A 17,370-nucleotide genomic window follows, 5' to 3' on the forward strand; every position below is an offset into this window, starting at 1 on the left:
ACTTTTTATGACCAAAATAGTGATGCCATAGGAAAAAATGCAAGGGAAAATAAGGGGTAGGAAAATAGCTGATTTTCGAAAGTCAAAATAAACGAAACTGATTGGTACTATCTGATAGAGCATGAAATTCTGAGCAGAAAATTTTATTACAACAACTCTCATATCAAAAGACCTGTCTAGATTTAAAGAAGGAAGAAATTATTCAACTAAATATTAACTTAGTGAACATCATTTTTTGTTTGTCGGATGTAAAAGCATGGTACTGGTTACTACAAATAAGTGTACCTTGTCTCAATTTTTACCTACTTGCGTCAGAGTTGGACTTTGATTGACATTGTCTTAACTGATATTCCGTTGGCGTATTAGCGACCGCCCAGGCTAAAGCTCTAAAGAAGCGAGTCAATTTCCCATCGGAGAGGAATAAAATTTGTCCTTTGATGTGCCACGTCTTCAGTCGGGCTCGATGGCCCCTGTGCGTAGGTCAGCCTGAAAATATTTTGGTTGGACCCGACAATCTCCGATAAGGTGGGTTCAGGCCTACCACTGCAAAGTCCTTGTCGCGGTCCGGCGGAATTCCGTAATCTAAATCTTCCACTGGCAGGAGAAATTTTAAACATGTCATGACGGATAAGACATTGTCTTAAAAACGACCATACCTGTCGCTAGAGTAAAAATGAATGACATAATTAAAAGTTGATAATAAGCCCTGAATGGTTACTCAGACAAAATGGGGTTTTGGAACAGGATCCCTTAGTTCAGGGAATAAAAATCGTTGAATTTCGAAAAGTATATTTGTCAGTGTCGAATATAAGCTTGAGATTCCTTTTCGCTACTTTTCTGGGGGCATTTTGCAAAAAAATGTATTCCTGTCTGTTTGAATCCAGTTCTTCTTTAAAGCTAGGTTTCCACTTGAAAAAAAATAGAATAATAAGGTCTTCGTTAAGTTTTATGTCGTACAATTTAAATTGTATTGTTTTATTTGCGATAGGGAGAAAATAAATAAACGTTGAAAAATGAAAAATCTTTTCACTCTATCGCTTACTTACTGTGAAATGAAAAATTCGAAAAGATTCGATCGAAATATCGAGATATAAAGAACTGTGGAAAAGTTCCAAATGGCCGTCAATGTCAGTTTCCTGGTAAACAAGGTACCGTATGTGTCGACACTTTGTTCGCTAAAAACAATGTCTTTCGCATTTTTTAAAAAAAGGCTTGTATAGGATCGTAAACGTTTCTTTTTATAAGAACGTCCAAAATCTTTGAAGCATTCGGATAATCTTAACTTACCTTAAGTGGATTAATTTACGCGAGGATTATATTTCGCGAGTTTTTCCAAAAATCTGCGAAATTTACTCGTGAAAATTTTAAACCTAGGAAAAAAAAATCATCAAAGGAAAAAAAAAACAGGTTATTTGCCAACAAAACTTTTAGGGAAATGAAATGAATTAGTTTGAAAAGAGACCGATTCGCGAAAATTAATCCCGTGTATTTTCGAAAATAATTGTCTAGCGAAAATATCTGCTCGTGAAAATTTATTCGCTTAAGGTATTAAATTTTGACCCTAAAATGTTCTTATCATGATCTTATTTTTACAATCTTGTGAATATTTTTCTCCATTTCCTAAAAATACGGGTATTTTCGAGTCTGCAAAGCCTTAAAATGTTGTTAACTTCTTATTAATATTTCGGCCATCAAAGCCTTATTTTCTTATATAGTTTGTTCTTACAAAAAACGTGTATAGAATAAGGCGTGGAGTAAAGTTTTTTTTTTAATACAACAAAATTATCATTGTTACTGTAGACTCATTTTATTTCAAATCAAACATATGTAAGAAATTCTAAGTTTTAATATCCCCAACGTTGAATGTTTTAATCCAGTTCAAGTACGTGGCTACCGGTGTAAATGCACTGTAAACGGTACAATCTGTTGCACCATGAGATAATACTCCTTTTACTACCCATGCCTTGTCAGTAGACCTCTCACACATCAATGGACCACCAGAATCGCCCATGCATGTGCTTGGCCACGTGTTTGCCGGCTGTTCATGTCCTGCATAGATATGCTCATTATGGACGTTCTTCTGGATGATAGGGAGCCGTGCCTCTTGCAATGTTGCGGGTGAGATCTTTGGATGCACATTGGTCAGTCCCCAGCCTGTCAAAAAATATGATCAAACTTATTTTTACTTCTGGTTAATTCGAAAGATGGATGGTTATACGCCCCGTGATATCTCGAAATGGGTCTTAATCACGCGAGAATAAGAATCATTGCGCTGCAGAATCATTGCTCTGCAGAATCATTGCTCTGCAGAATCATTGCTCTGTCATGACGTATACCATAGTAAGAAAGGTATTAATAGCGTGACCGAACATATAGCGACAAGTGTCGTGGCACGATTATCTACCCTTGTTTCAGAGAGTAGTTGTACCCAACTGCACTCACATGATATGGATTGACCCGGGCGAAGGTACATTCACTTCCCTGAATCACACACTGGTCTTCCAATTGATTACACTCGATGAAATTCTGTGAAAAGCACAGTAATTGATTTTTTTAAAGGTAACCATAGAAGACTTTTTTCTAGGAAGTTAAAATAAACTTTTCTCGGCCTACAGGGGGAGGTCGATAGTGAAATATTTATTTATTCTCCAGTTTTCATTTGAACTTTGGAGACAAGTCTTACTCACCAGCAGCATAACAATTCTTATTCATTTTCGGATAGACGTCTTTGGCTTGAATACGAGCTCTTTTAACTCGCTGATTGAAAATTAATGGACTCGATAACTGGATCAAAGCAATGTCAGCTGTTAGAGTATGAGGATTGTAGTTTGGGTGCAGGATATATCTTGTAGCCCCTCTACTTTGTTGTGATCTTTCTTGACGTTGAATATTATGTGCACCGGCTACTACTGTGATATCCGTAGCTACAGGTGGATGAGGAAAATTTGGAGGACGAGCATCGAAGCAATGAGCGGCTGTCAAAATCTATGAAAAGGATTTTTAATATGGGTCAGTTGAAAGTTGATCACGTGATCATCAAGATTTTAGAATATGTTTAGGTGGACCACCTATTGCTAACGGTCCTGACTTTCGTCAATTTGCAATAATTTTTTTCCAGTCATTTCCAAGCTACACCACCCTGAATATTCTCGAGTAAGTTTTTTTTGAATTTGAGTCCTTTCGCTAGTTTTATGTTTTTCAATTGAAAACATACGTTGTATTATTCAAAAATCGGTTTTATATTATCAAGTTACTGAGCTAAATCCCAGAATTACTATTCCTAAACGTACCCAGGTACTTGTCAAAATACTACCACCACAGTTTCTTTTTGCAACTTGATTTTGTATCGATATTGACACGATCCACGGCCATTTACCTTCTGGGTTTACTTCAACTCCATTAACGATTCGTTTTTCTTGAACTTTAGAGATACCACCTCTTCCTTCTACATCTAAAAATTAAAACGTCTAAATTAGGTCCAATAGTATGTATCTGTATGCGTAAAGAATGATCATTGCTTATTCTATATGTGTGATATTTAATGCCGGCAATAATATAATGCGTGTAACATTTGAAAAACTTATGTTAAACTCGAGCTCTGTCTGTCTCAAATAATTTGAGACCATCGATAAGAAATGAAAGTCTACCGCATTATTTTAGTGAATATTATATCATTTTTAAAAAAAAGAAAAGAAAAGAAAAGAATGTTGACATGGAGGGCGCTTTTGATTTCTTTGCCGATGACGGCATTTGCCGACATGAGCACTTTCCATTCTTTGTAGTGTTTTTTTTGAAATTTATTAAAAGTTCGATTTTGAGAAAGTTTAGTAATTAAATTATATTTAAAAAATGTTTTTCATAATATATGAAAATTGAAAATCATTATATCTTTTTCAACTCAAAGCAAACACATATCACTCATATTTCTGATATTTTTCAGAAAATAAGAGTAAATGTGATGGTAAACTTTGTGTTCGCTCATGTCGGCATATGCCGACATTTGGCAAATAGGTCGAGCGCATGACAGTTAAAGGGTAAAAAGTAAAAGCAAAAAGCCAAGGTAGTTATTTTGAAATTCGAAGCTAGGTATCAAAATACTTACAAGGTGCTACAACAAGAACTGCTAGAACCAATTTCAACATCATAATGAAAAAATGAATCCAAAAGTGATTTTAAATTTTCAGAAAGATTCGCACGCAATTTATACTCGAAGTCTTTTGCCAGGTTTGGACAGCTTGATTAATACAAATTATAACAATTTGATGGGACATTAAGTTAAAAAGTTCCAAAAATACCACTCCATTATATCCCAGACCTTTGCCATGGCTAAACATTTGTTCAGCGTCTTCGAAAATATATTAATCACAGACCTGTAAAATAACAAAGTCTAGAATATTTTCCTGTAAATAAATGAACAGTATAAACGCCTGTTTAAATGCCTATTTGGTGGAATAATAATGTTTCGACCAATTGAATGCTGGATAAATATTATGGACTTTTAAGAAGAGAAATAAACCTTTCCCATGGCTAAATATTTGTTCAACGTCTGGAATATTTTCCTGCAAATAAATGAACAGTATAAACGCCTGTTCAAATACCTATTTGGTGGGATAATAATGTTTGCTCGGACCAATAGAATGCTGGATAAATATTATGGACTTTTAAGAAGAGAAATAAACTAGGTTTTTAACGAGCATCTTGGGATTCCCCTTTAATTTAATTTCGAAAAAAGATTTAATGTCTACAATTTGTCTTTGGCAGCAATATAATCTCGGAAAATTCAGGGGGTTATTAAAATTCACACAAAATACAGGTAGTCTTTTGAAAGCAGGCAAAATTCCAGAGGGGGTCTGCAAAATGGTGCCTCAAATATCTACCGAAAAAATTGACAGGGTTACTGAAATCTCGGTAAAATCCAAGGTGTGCTTTGAACTATCATAACACCTTCAGTAAGTTTTGAGAGGCAAAAATATGAAGTTTCTAAGATCAAAAATATGAAGTTTCTTAGATAAAAAAGGTGGATGAAGGATCGGGTGAAAATACTATCAAAATTGATGCGAACCAAGATACCAAAAAAATGATTATGACGAAATTAAGTTTAAGTATTCATAGATTCTTTTCGTTTCAATATCGAAGGAAGAAAATAATTTAAAAATTATATTGGAGCATATTGCTTGACCCAGTTCAAATATTTGGTTAATGGTGTGTAACCACTGACACTATGGCATCCTTTGTATCCCCAACTCGATGCCCCTTCTACAATCCAATGACCTGAAGCGGCCTTACACATCAGTGGACCTCCAGAATCACCTTGGCATGAACTGGCTCTTCCTCGGACACCAAATCCTACCAAGATATGTTCATCTTGTCCGTTTCGTTGTCGGATGGGGATTCGTGCTTGTTGTAATTTATCAGGTCGGATTATTGGGTCGTATTGCGTTCGTCCCCAACCTTTCAGAGTAAAAAAATGATATTATCAATCAATAAAAATATGTTTCTCATCTTCTTTTGATGCGTGTGAGCTCAGTTAGACTCTCGGCTATCGAGCCTACCCCCCCCCCTTCAAAATAAGTTTTTAATACATACAAGTTTCTCCAACAGTTTCAATATTCTCCTTTGGCCCTAATAACTGTTGTAACTAAACCAAAATAGCAAACCCGATTCTGATAAATTTAGGTCTATAGGGGAATTCCAATCTCAGAAATCAAATGGGTGCTCTTAGTGATTTTAATCAAAGAAGAATTTCGAAATAAGTGAGTTACAAACCGACCTAAGAAACGAAAAACAAAATACGAAAAGGAAAATGATTAAAAAGTTCGGTAAAATACACCCGGGAAAATTATACTCTTCAAAGTTTGTAAAATAACTGTCAAGTAATAGAACCTGTAATAGTGAAGTAATAAAAATATACGTTTATTTGTGAACTCGGACTAACTGACACGTACTAACCCTATGCAACAAAGTTACACCCTCTTCTCACAGACCCACTGTGACCCCTTCCCACTGAAAAAATTGGCCAAAATACTGTGGAAAATTATACTCTAATTTTTGTCCCCGCTAAAAATAATCAGATAAGCAAATCATTGCTGTAAAATATTGTGTTATTTATCCCATAACCACTGAGTTTTATGACTCGAAAACAATGGAATTCAAATCCCCAGCCATAAAAAACATGGGAATATCAATTGCCGTTGAGTTTTGGTCCGATATTTTTACCCCACTTGCTAAAAAATCTTACCAGATCTGTGAAAAGGGGAGGTAAAATTTGAGTCTCCAAAAGAAATAATATCTCACCAGCAATATAACACCATGTGCCAACAGGTGGGTAATCGTTAAATCCTGGAAGACATGGTCTGTTAACTCGATCGTTGAATACGAAAGGTCTCCATAATTCGATCAAGGCAATATCAGACTCAAAACTACCCTTCCTGTAGTTTGGGTGCAATATGTATCTTTTAGCCCATTGTTTTTGTTGTGACCATTCCATAGCTTTGATGTTATGTGCGCCCGCTACTACGGCGATTGATGTTGGGTTGTCATCGATGCAATGGCTTGCAGTCATAATCTATGGAAAGACGTTGTTGTAGACCAGTGGATTTTGATATAAATACCGGGTTTTGTTGTCAGAATCTTATAAAAAGATGTTTTTAATATTAGAGGCATCCATTTTTGGATTTAGATTTTTACATACTTTTCTTTTGGTTGTATTCAGGCTTTTTTTTTCGTAAAGAAAGAAAAGTACACGTTTTTTTTATTAGAACCCAGTTTATAAGAACATTGAGGCTGAAATTCGTCGAAAAATTAAGAACATGCCCAAAAAATGACAAGAAACTACAATTTTTTCCTCTCTTTGAGCAGTTTTAACCGAACTTAGGGATGGATTTTCTAAAATCGAGAGTCATATTGCATGATATTGTCGATTTAGACTACTGTAGGAATTGAAATCACAACCCTATTATAGATAATGGTTGCACAAGTTATATTTGCATGGCAAATCCTTAATTAAATTTACCCAAGTCGGTGAAAGGATGGTACCCCCACAGTACGCGAATCCATTTTGTGTTTGCAATGAGACGATCCATGGCCAAGCTCCTTGTGGTGCTTCAACTCCATTCACAACTCGACTTTGTGGAACTTTTGATACTCCACATTGTCCCTGTGCATCTAAAGAAATGACGAAAATAACAAGCTTTTCAAAAATCAGTGATTATAGTGGGGTCGGGAAGTTTCTATAAAATAATTGATAACGAGCATAAGACAAAAAATTTTTTTTGTAAAAATACTTCAAATATTTAAATTAAATTATTTGGTCGGAAAATATTTAAGAAGCTGAGGAAAATGTTTTTTAAATCATTAATATTTAAAATTCCTCCTATAAATATTTCGGAAAATTTCATCGTTTTTGGGAGTCTCTTGTAAATGGTTTACTTACAAATTGCACTGATGATTGTTGCCAGGACCAATATAAAACGTAACATGATTGATACTGTAGTTGATTTACCGAGTCAAACAGTTTGTTCAAACTGAAGATGTTAATATGATTTTTACATACAAAGTGAACCCTTTTTATATAGTATCATGTCTGACGAATATAGATTCTTGACTTTCTCTGAGATGGAGGTTTTCAATCAATGTATAATGAGCGAAATATGGATTTCAGCTCTCCTGCCCATGCAAATTATCTTCCTCGGAAGATTGCGAAATGATGTTCCTTTTTATGTCGTCATCTGTATCTTCATAAAATGTTGCCCATCCTTGAACCTCTTATCCGCCTACATGGACAAACAAACCGTAGAATTCAGAAGGGTGCATAAGATTTCTTAGTAATGGTTAATTTAAAAAGCTGTATTATTTAAAGATAAACTTTTACGTTTTAAACTGCGTTTTATCCAAAGAATTCAACAAAAGTATATCAGAAAAATGTAATGTTACGTTTTCCGTTGCCGCAAATTTAAGAAAATCCTAAGAACATTTTACGGTCATAGAGGATGGAAATTCTTTATTATTACACCAAAACAATATCTTAGGCTTAGAAACGAAAAAATTAATTTTAAGTCTGGATCAAAATAGCAGTTTAATGCTTGTTGAAAAGATAATCGTCAGCCGTGCAAAATTACTCGAATCTGATTGGTTTAGAGGAGTGCGATTAATCGTTAATTGCACTATTACCACTTTTTGCACTCTTCGGCGGGGGACACTTTTGTTCCCTTAGAAAATTTTCCCTTTTTCTAAAAAAACTATGATTTACTAATGATTATTTACTGACGATTACCTCGGAATCGTATGTTTTGTGGTGCAATTAACGATTAGGACGAGTGCAAATTACTATTTTCTCCTTTGTTACGAGTGATTAATTGTTAATCGCACTCCAAACCATACGATTACTAGTACTAATTAACGGTGCAGTATATAATATGTTAAACTCTATTCACGATAATTGTGCACTAAATTTAGCTTTGCTTGTTATTTCTCAACTAGTGCTTCAATCTTAAAAAGTTTATTATCGTTGTTAAGGTAGGAAGGAGCTTATTAATTTACTGTTAGTTTTTTCTGTAAAATTCGAAAAGATCATGAAGAAAAATGAAGAAGAAAAAACTTTTTATAGATCTAGGTCGTATAAACGTTATTTTTTACATTTTTGGAAAGCTTAAAGCTTGGCGATTTCAAAAATATATACTTTTACTAGGAAATATAATTTGAAATTTGCAATATTCAATTGGTGATTACTACATCTCATAATAAACCACTTTGTTACCCCCGGAATTTTACATTGTGTAAGAAATTTCTTTTCAGAAAAATCAGTCAATCTACTTTACATTCTGTTGAATATTGCAAATTTCAAATTATATTTGATAGTAAAAGTATAGATTTTTTGTTCGCCAACAAAAATCATAAAAAAGAAATAAGTTTATACCTAAACTACCCTGGGGATACAAAAATCAAAAAAGGTTGGGGTTAATAGGGTCAAAACCCTATTTTCTTTCAAACCAATCACATGTGGGGAAAACGCTATAAAAATATATATCTGAATGGTGTGTATGGAAAAATTATCGTTAGTCCGCAGGTTCTTCAAACGTTATAACTAGGGCTTTTATGAGAACCTGATGGTCATACGGGTGTGAAGTGAGGCCTCGTTCCAATCCCAGCCCAACAGGACATTAAAGAAGGCCTTCCGGCTTTAAGCGTGCCCTTAGAACTGGAGATTTATAAACTTGCAATTACAGGGGACTTTTCCATACACAGCGGTATATATTATGCGTAATGGCGTGATTAAGCCTTTTTTGGCGTAATAGCATCATTAGATCAAATAAATTTGCTGGTGTCACAACGTGATGAGAGAGTATTTTCTGTGTAATAAAATTTTATTTTGGCGTAGTGGCGTGCTCAACAGAGACTCCGCTGGGGTGCCTCTTTTATAGTGGTAACGACTCTGTCTACTGCAATTTTTTGACCTTAAAAATTTGCTACATGTAAGAAACCAACGTATGGAAGCCAATCAGAATGCCGCCTGTGATTTGGAACAAGTCTACCTACGTTATAGAGCCAAATCCCAAAAGTATGCTTTACAGGTTTTGATTTTAAATAAGAGTGATATCATTTGCTTGCTCATCAATTTTAATTCACAACACAAGCTTTTTGGACCTACCTCCGGGTACCCCGGAGGTCCTTTAAATTAACCCATGTTCGTTCGTTCGTTCGTTCGTTCGTCTGTTACCAGCTTTTCTCGGGATTGGCTCATTACTTTTTTCTGTTTTTTTGGCACAATGATGCAAAATGATGATTCCTAAAAAGTGACGGAGCCCGATTTTCGAGAAAAAATTTATTTGGGCAAATTTGGACCAAAAACTACCTAAAAATAGGGTTTTTTGGACGTGCAAAATCCTGTCTTTACTTTTTTCTGATTTTTTGTACAAAGATGGAGGGCAAGATTCCCTAACGAATGGCCGAAGTGGTTTTTCTCTGAAAGTTCTTATTCGCCTTAAAAAACGGATTTTCGTATTTTGGGGAAATTCCCTTTAACCAAATAAAGAAAATATAGCTTTTCTCAATGTTGACTCATTATTTTTTTCTGATTTTTTTCACAATGATGCAAAATGGCAATGCCTAAAATGTGACGGAGTCCGATTTTCGAAAAAATATATATTTGGGCAAATTTGGGCCAAAAACTGCCTAAAATAAGGTTTTGTGGACTTTGTGCAAAATCCTGTCATTACATTTTTCTGATTTTTTGTACAAAGATGGAGGGCAAGATTCTCTAAAGAATGGCTGAAGTGGTTTTTCCCGGAAAATTCTCATTCGCCTTAAAAAACGGATTTTCGTATTTTGGGGAAATTCCCTCTAACCAAATAAGAAAACATAGCTTTTCTCAATGTTGACTCATAATTTTTTTCTGATTTTTTGCACAATGATGCAAAATGGCAATGCCCAAAATGTGACAGAGCCAGATTTTTAAGGAAAATTTTGTTGCTGAATGGTTTAAGTGATTTTCGTATTTGGGCAAATTCCTTTTTACCATTTTATTCAACACACAAGCTTTATTTTTCCATTCTGAATATTTGTACAATTACTGTCACTTTTTTCTTATTTTCATCTGATGTTATAATCATTAGGTAGGTCAGCATGTTGCTTGTTCATATTGAATTGACACGGATGTGGAGCAAGATTGGTCAGAAAGAGGAAAAGAACATTTTTTGCTCATATCAGCACAATATAACAATTGTCAGACACTGTCCTGGTGGTGACATGTGCCTGATATGAAACGGGAACACTCATGTAAAAATAAAACTCTTAACCCTATTAGCCCCAAGCTTTTTTGACTTTTGTATCCCCAGGGGGGGGGTAGAATCTACCACCCTCGATCATTTTCGATCTAGAAGAGCTGTGACCATGAAATTTGGTACAGATGTTCTCCATCATTATACAATTTTCCAGGAAGAAAAAAAAAGTTGATGACGTCATTCAAAAACCAATGACATCATCACAAAATTTCCACCTGTCGGAAAAAAGCCCAAATATATGGTTTACAAAAGTGTCTATTACAGTCGAACCAATAAAGATATTTAGATTCTGTTTGAAGATTCTGAAAGATAAAAGGCTGTTCTTTAACATGCTGGTTTTGCAATTTCCATAAAGATTTTTCTTTGAAATCTATGCTGAAGAGGAGTGACGTCATAAATGATGACGTCATCATTTTCAAAATTTTATTTTGATTCTTTAAATTGATATTATCAATGCCTATCACGTGTCAAAATTTGAAATGGATTGAATAAATAGTTTAGAAGTTATCAGCACCTTAAAATGTTGAGTTTTAAGCGATTTTAGCTGGGTTTTTTGTCATGTTTCAGATAAAATCAGAAAACCTGATCTGGACAACCTATGACCCTAAAATTTTGCACAAGTACTCTTAATAAGATTTTACTAAAAGTCAGAAAGTTTCAAGTCGTTTAAAAAATTTTTCTCCGAGATATAGACAAAAGAACTCCAGCGTGGTAGATTCTACCCCCCCCTGGGGCTAATAGGGTTAATCTAAACTGCTGAAAAATATCAAGCTATAGTAGTTTATGTAGGATACGGAAAGACCAGGAGAATGAAAAGAAATGTCACTGGTTTTTGATTTCAACAATTCTTATTATTTTGTTATTCTGCATATTGAATAAACAGTGAATAAAATAATGAGTTGTAATTAATTTTGAACATAATGTTTAACCCAGCTCAAGTATTTTGTTAGTGGTGTATAAGCACTGACTGTGTGACAGCCTTTGAGGACCCAGCTTGCGGCGCCTTGTACCATCCATTGGCCTGATGTGGTCTTACACATCAGTGGACCCCCAGAATCACCTTGGCATGCGTTTGCTTTTCCTTGGACACCAAACCCTGCTAAGATGTGTTCGTATTTGTCGTGCTGTTTCAAGATAGGAAGTCTTGCTTGTTGTAATTTGTCAGGTGCAATTCTTGGATCGTGTTGGATTCGTCCCCAGCCTGTTAAAGAGAAAAATAATAGATTTTTATTAAATACTGCTTCCTTGGCCTACTACCATCAAGGCTTTGACAAATTGTTACTTTTCACTATATTCTGACTACACGCTTTTATTTTATAAGAATGGTGTTTTTTCATTTCATCATGGATATTCTTAACTTTTTGGCGAAAATCATCCAAAAATATTCTTACAATATTCTAAGGTTAGGATCGAATGGCAATCTACAGGTTAAAATGCATTAATAATGGCATTCTTAGGTCTAAATTCCATGATGGTGATTCTTAGCATATTCTTAATTTTTTGGCCATTTTCTTCATGGACATTCTTATAAAGTGTATTCTTATAAAAAAAGCGTGTATTTCAGTTTTCAAAAATGCAAGGGCTTGTATAATTGTTCCTGTGATGATTCGATATAAATCAATCTCTGTCCCACCTGGTCCCACCCAACGGTCTCAACAGAACTGACCTCTGACTACTTGACTGGATTGGTTTTTCCATAATAAGGTTAGAGTTGACTATTCCCGTTGTGCTTTTTTCCATTTCTGGCTAACTACCGCGGGACTCTACTGTTTTGAAATTAAACCGAACAAAAACAAGTAGCAATATGGTTTGAATAGTCAGCTCTAAAACTAGATGCACTTTCACAGAAATTTTTTGTATACTATTTAATTGTTTAAAAGAACTGATATGAAGGAAAATTCTTACCAGCAATATAACACCATATCCCTGCAGGTGGATACTGATTAAATCCCGGTATACATGCTCTGCTTACTCTATCATTGAATATTAAAGGTTTCCATAATTCAATCAAGGCAATATCAGCATAAAGATCACTTCTCTTGTAGTTTGGATTTTGGATGTATCTTTTAGCCCATTGTTTTTGTTGTGACCATTCCATAGCTTTGATGTTATGTGCGCCCGCTACTACGGCGATTGCTGTCGGGTTGTTATCTACACAATGACTTGCTGTCAGGATCTATTGATAAAATGATGTTACTTAAAATCTTTTAACAGCCCTACGATACACCTTTTCGACCGTAGCCGCCAATTGCCGCGCGGTTATTTTTTGAAATATTTAAAGGTGCTCTTAGCGATTAGACTCGATTCTCTCTTCATAAAACTGAAAGCTTATGGGTAATTTGAGTGGGAGGAGAGTGACTCCTTGATCATCCTTAAAGGAGTCTTCGGGATTCTGAGGTTTATGATTACAAGGCTTAGGAAAATCTTTTATAAAGCTAAATATCCAAATTTACCCAAGTCGGTGAAAGGATGGTACCACCACAGTAATGGAATCCATTTCGTGTTTGCAATGAAACGATCCATGGCCAAGCTCCTTGTGGTGCTTCAACTCCATTTACAACACGGCTTTGTGGAACTTTGGAAACTCCACATTTTTGTGCGTCTAAAAGATGAAAAGTTGGAAGGAAAATTGATAAGATACTTCAACTTTTTCACTTGTGTTATAATTTATAATGAAAATATAGACGGCACTCTGTCTGGTCAGATTTAATAAGCCAGCATCTCAAACACAAGTTTATAATCTCAACAAGATCTAAATCTTCCCAGTCTTTTTGTGTCCATTCGTTTGGTAAGAAAGTTGTTTTTGGGAGTCTCTTGTAAATGGTTTACTTACAAATTGCACTGATGATTGTTGCCAGGACCAATATAGAACGTAACATGATTGATACTGTAGTTGATTTACCGAGTCAAACAGTTTGTTCAAACTGAAGATGTTAATGTGTTCTTCAGTCTCAAAGGGGACCCTTTTTATACAGAATCAGCTCTGCAGAAAACATCAGGCGAAGGAGATCATTACTACCCATATAAGGTAAGGGGTCCAGTCTTTGCTCTCCTCCAGAATGTTTTTTTAAAGTGCTATTGTCATCTTGAGGACATTATGAAATTTTGCTTTTTGACGTGTCCCATTTTTTATTTACACATATTGATCAATCGTGATAATCATCTTCTGTCGCTGTTTTTTGTCCCCTTTTAAGAAGAACATAAGAATGAAACTCTTTCAAATCTTTAGAGCAACCTGTTCCTCAAATTTTGAAAGTTACAAAAGTAGGCAATGTAAGGCCTTAGAGAATAAAACGAATTTAAAACGATTTTACGAATAACACCTGTTAAATTTTAAGTCTAATGTCTAAGAAATAAGAAAATTCGAGTCTTAGCCAAAGTTTAATGGTTCTTATAAAAAAGCGTGTCACTCGACGGAGCATCAAATTCAGAGAATTCTCTAATAATCGATTTGAAGATATCAATCGTTTTGAACAGCTGTTTCAAGATTTTCAAATATTAATTTATCTTCCTTGTTACATTATGAAATGGCTCGATCTTGCAGTGATTTCTTTCAAATATCTTAACGCGAACCATACGAAAAAATTGGTTCTAAGGTTCAACTTTTCCTTTGCTAATTCATCAGGAAATCCTATTATCGTTATCTAGATCGGCTTGAAGATTTGGGTAATAAAATTGACGATATTGAAATATAAATTAAGCCTCTTTGACTTTGCGTGGATAAAAGTCAAATTTCAACAACCGCGAACTAGAACATTGATGCTAAGGCTATTTTCACACGTTAAGATCTTATATTGTACCAATTTCGCCTTAAAATTGACTATTTTGCGTATGTTTTTTATCTTTTTTCATTGGGGGGGGGGGAGTCCTGCAGGAAAAAGGTTACATTGTTTTTTCGCAATTATAGCTTAAAAAAGAAAAGAGAACGAAGTACTCTAGGGGCTGAGCTAGGTCCCGTATGCGCATCGGCGTATAGTCATTTTTTCTTTTGATCATGAAAGTATAGTCCTTGAAGAGTCAGAAAACGTGTGTGGCGTTATTTGGATCGGGCTCAGATTTCCATAATGGCGGATTTTAGATTTTCAACCCTTTTTAGCCCTCTTGCTTGAAAATTTTTTTTCTTTGACTTTAAACATAGACATATTATATACCAATCGATCACAAATTTTATGCTGATTGAGAAAAAGGTCAGAATCATGGTCTGAAAATTTCGTTATCTGGAGATATGAAGCACTTTCGATTTCGATTTTTTGAAATGACTACTTTTGGTTCCAAATTTGCGTGGCTGTAACATTTGATTGGCTTACTTGATTTACTTGAAATTTTCGGAGGGTCTTGCCTGCCGTTCAAATAATAAAATTCAGAAAAATTTATTTTCTACATGAATTTCGAAATCCATAATGGCGGATTCAAAACTTTCTTTTGTCACATTGGCTATTAGGCTCTGCTAGCCTAAGAAAAATATTTTTTTGAGCTTAAAACCCTGCATATTATATACCAATCGATCAGAAATTTTATGCTGATTAAGAAAAAGGTCAGAACCATGGTCTGAAAATTTCTTTATCAAGAGATACGAAGCACTTACGTTTTCTAAGTTTTGAAAACGAAAGTACTTCATAGCTCGACATAGCAAAATTTTCAGACCATGGTTCTGACCTTTTTCTTAATCAGCATAAAATTTCTGATCGATTGGTATATAATATGCAGGGTTTTAAGCTCAAAAAAATATTTTTCTTAGGCTAGCAGAGCCTAATAGCCAATGTGACAAAAGAAAGTTTTGAATCCGCCATTATGGATTTCGAAATTCATGTAGAAAATAAATTTTTCTGAATTTTATTATTTGAACGGCAGGCAAGACCCTCCGAAAATTTCAAGTAAATCAAGTAAGCCAATCAAATGTTACAGCCACGCAAATTTGGAACCAAAAGTAGTCATTTCAAAAAATCGAAATCGAAAGTGCTTCATATCTCCAGATAACGAAATTTTCAGACCGTGATTCTGACCTTTTTCTCAATCAGCATAAAATTTGTGATCGATTGGTATATAATATGTCTATGTTTAAAGTCAAAGAAAAATTTTTTTCAAGCAAGAGGGCTAAAAAGGGTTGAAAATCTAAAATCCGCCATTATGGAAATTTGAGCCTGATCCAAATAACGCCACACACGTTTTCTGACTCTTCAAGGACTATACTTTCATGATCAAAAGAAAAAATGACTATACGCCGATGCGCATACGGGACCTAACTCAGCCCCTAGAGTAAAGCGTTTTTTATAATCTCATGAGCACATCGCCCATCTTGCGTACACCATGCTCTACTCTAAAGGGATGTGGTGATTGTGATGATCTGATGACCTGGTTGTTCAACCAAAACATTCAAAACCGTAAACGCCTTTTACTTTAAAACGAAAGCGATAGTGACTAGGCTCTGATGTTTATGTTTATGATGTTTGATTTAGGTGCGATTGTTCAGTTTTAACTAAAAGCACAAAAGCTCATTTTATACTTATCTCAGATCAAGATTAAAATAATCAAAACGCTCCGCCAGCCTGAGTAGATTCTCTTACAGAGCTATAGCTTTCAGAATAATCAGAATCCGATCGAAGATTAGGGTTTTCACTAAGAAATGTGGGAGCTCTTTTTTAACTTCCTAGTTTTTTTCTCTAGAGGTTCCAAAGAGCAAAGTAATATTTGAACAGGTTTTGGAAGTGAGGGGGTGATAAAATTCTCAGAACTCGATTGAAGAAAGTTGTTTTAACAACGCGTAGGATTTTAGATAACTTTGAACAGCTTCTTTTTGAAAACCTGTCAATCATGTTTTTGATTTTTTCTTGCATTTCAAGGTACAGTCAGTAGGTTCAGTATTTTTAATTGACTAGGAGAACAGGGCAGCATTTACAGTTCAGTCGCCAGAGTACAATACTGAGTCGTCTTCAGAGTCGTCTTTGGCCTATGTTATGATACGAGCAGATACCAGTACTGCGGAAAACGACCGTTTTTACTTTGGTATTTTGGAATCCAAAGGTTGGTCCGGTTTCGCAAATATAACTATTTTTACGTCGAATATCTGTAATAAAGAGATTTTATTCTTAAATTTTCGAATTTCGGCAAATCTAAAGAATAATCGGTATTGAAAATAAAATATTTACCCTGAACTTCGGAAAAACTTCACGAGGAAGTTCTTCTATATTTATTTTTGGAAATCAAAAGCCTCGCAGAGCTCCGCTGTCATCATAATAAATGCTGGTTCAAATGCTGCTTATTGACAGTAGATTATACCAGGTTCACCACAAAAAAGTTTCTCTCTTTGAAACTAAATTTCTCGAAATCTAAAAATTTTAAAAGAACCATTCCTATTATATTGGAAAGAAGAAAGATGAACTTAAATTCTGATGGGTCATTATTATTGCATTCGGTTCATTAGATCGAAAGTTATGCTCAATTGAATAAAAAAGTTACTTTCAGAAAGTGCTCGAAAACGATAAAAATCGACCTCGCATCGCTTGCAATCATTTTTCATAGACCAAATGCTGGTGGTGCAGGATGGTGATATGGTACTATTCAAATCGATTTGAGTTCCGAAAAACCTTGAAAA

At 34.9% G+C, this 17,370-nt stretch overlaps 3 protein-coding genes across 4 annotated transcripts in view; 1 reads left to right on the top strand and 2 right to left on the bottom strand.

Annotated features, from left to right (window-relative positions):
• Positions 1 to 17,370, top strand: part of LOC136800359 (uncharacterized) — an 87,034-nt gene that overhangs the window by 50,297 nt on the left and 19,367 nt on the right. The window lies entirely within an intron of this gene.
• Positions 1,783 to 4,211, bottom strand: LOC136800361 (granzyme B(G,H)-like). Its single transcript, XM_067056997.1, has 4 exons — positions 4,103 to 4,211; positions 3,291 to 3,451; positions 2,688 to 2,985; positions 1,783 to 2,154 (listed from the first exon to the last, which is right to left on the bottom strand). Exons 1-4 carry the CDS (start codon positions 4,143 to 4,145, stop codon positions 1,838 to 1,840), a joined length of 819 nt encoding a protein of 272 aa, XP_066913098.1. The 5' UTR covers positions 4,146 to 4,211; the 3' UTR covers positions 1,783 to 1,837.
• Positions 5,093 to 13,726, bottom strand: LOC136800344 (chymotrypsin-like elastase family member 2A). The gene is made up of 7 exons (XM_067056978.1): positions 13,612 to 13,726; positions 13,232 to 13,380; positions 12,684 to 12,954; positions 11,686 to 11,979; positions 7,013 to 7,164; positions 6,295 to 6,565; positions 5,093 to 5,451 (listed from the first exon to the last, which is right to left on the bottom strand). Exons 1-7 carry the CDS (start codon positions 13,655 to 13,657, stop codon positions 5,156 to 5,158), a joined length of 1,479 nt encoding a protein of 492 aa, XP_066913079.1. The 5' UTR covers positions 13,658 to 13,726; the 3' UTR covers positions 5,093 to 5,155.

The sequence above is a fragment of the Clytia hemisphaerica genome, unplaced genomic scaffold (assembly GCF_902728285.1).
Source record: "Clytia hemisphaerica strain Z4C2 unplaced genomic scaffold, Clytia hemisphaerica genome assembly, whole genome shotgun sequence".
Lineage (NCBI taxonomy): Eukaryota > Metazoa > Cnidaria > Hydrozoa > Leptothecata > Clytiidae > Clytia > Clytia hemisphaerica.

What these genes read in the sequence shown, in the direction of transcription:
- LOC136800361 (XM_067056997.1), bottom strand. Translation starts at nt 4,145, where the DNA reads ATGATGTTGAAATTGGTTCTAGCAGTTCTTGTTGTAGCACCTT. An exon ending in AGTTCTTGTTGTAGCACCTT is followed by an intron (nt 3,452 to 4,102) that starts GTAAGTATTTTG and finishes TTTAATTTTTAG; the next exon opens with ATGTAGAAGGAAGAGGTGGT. An exon ending in TAAGAATTGTTATGCTGCTG is followed by an intron (nt 2,155 to 2,687) that starts GTGAGTAAGACT and finishes ATTTTTTGACAG; the next exon opens with GCTGGGGACTGACCAATGTG.
- LOC136800344 (XM_067056978.1), bottom strand. Translation starts at nt 13,657, where the DNA reads ATGTTACGTTCTATATTGGTCCTGGCAACAATCATCAGTGCAATTT. An exon ending in AACAATCATCAGTGCAATTT is followed by an intron (nt 13,381 to 13,611) that starts GTAAGTAAACCA and finishes TTCATCTTTTAG; the next exon opens with ACGCACAAAAATGTGGAGTT. An exon ending in GATATGGTGTTATATTGCTG is followed by an intron (nt 11,980 to 12,683) that starts GTAAGAATTTTC and finishes TCTCTTTAACAG; the next exon opens with GCTGGGGACGAATCCAACAC.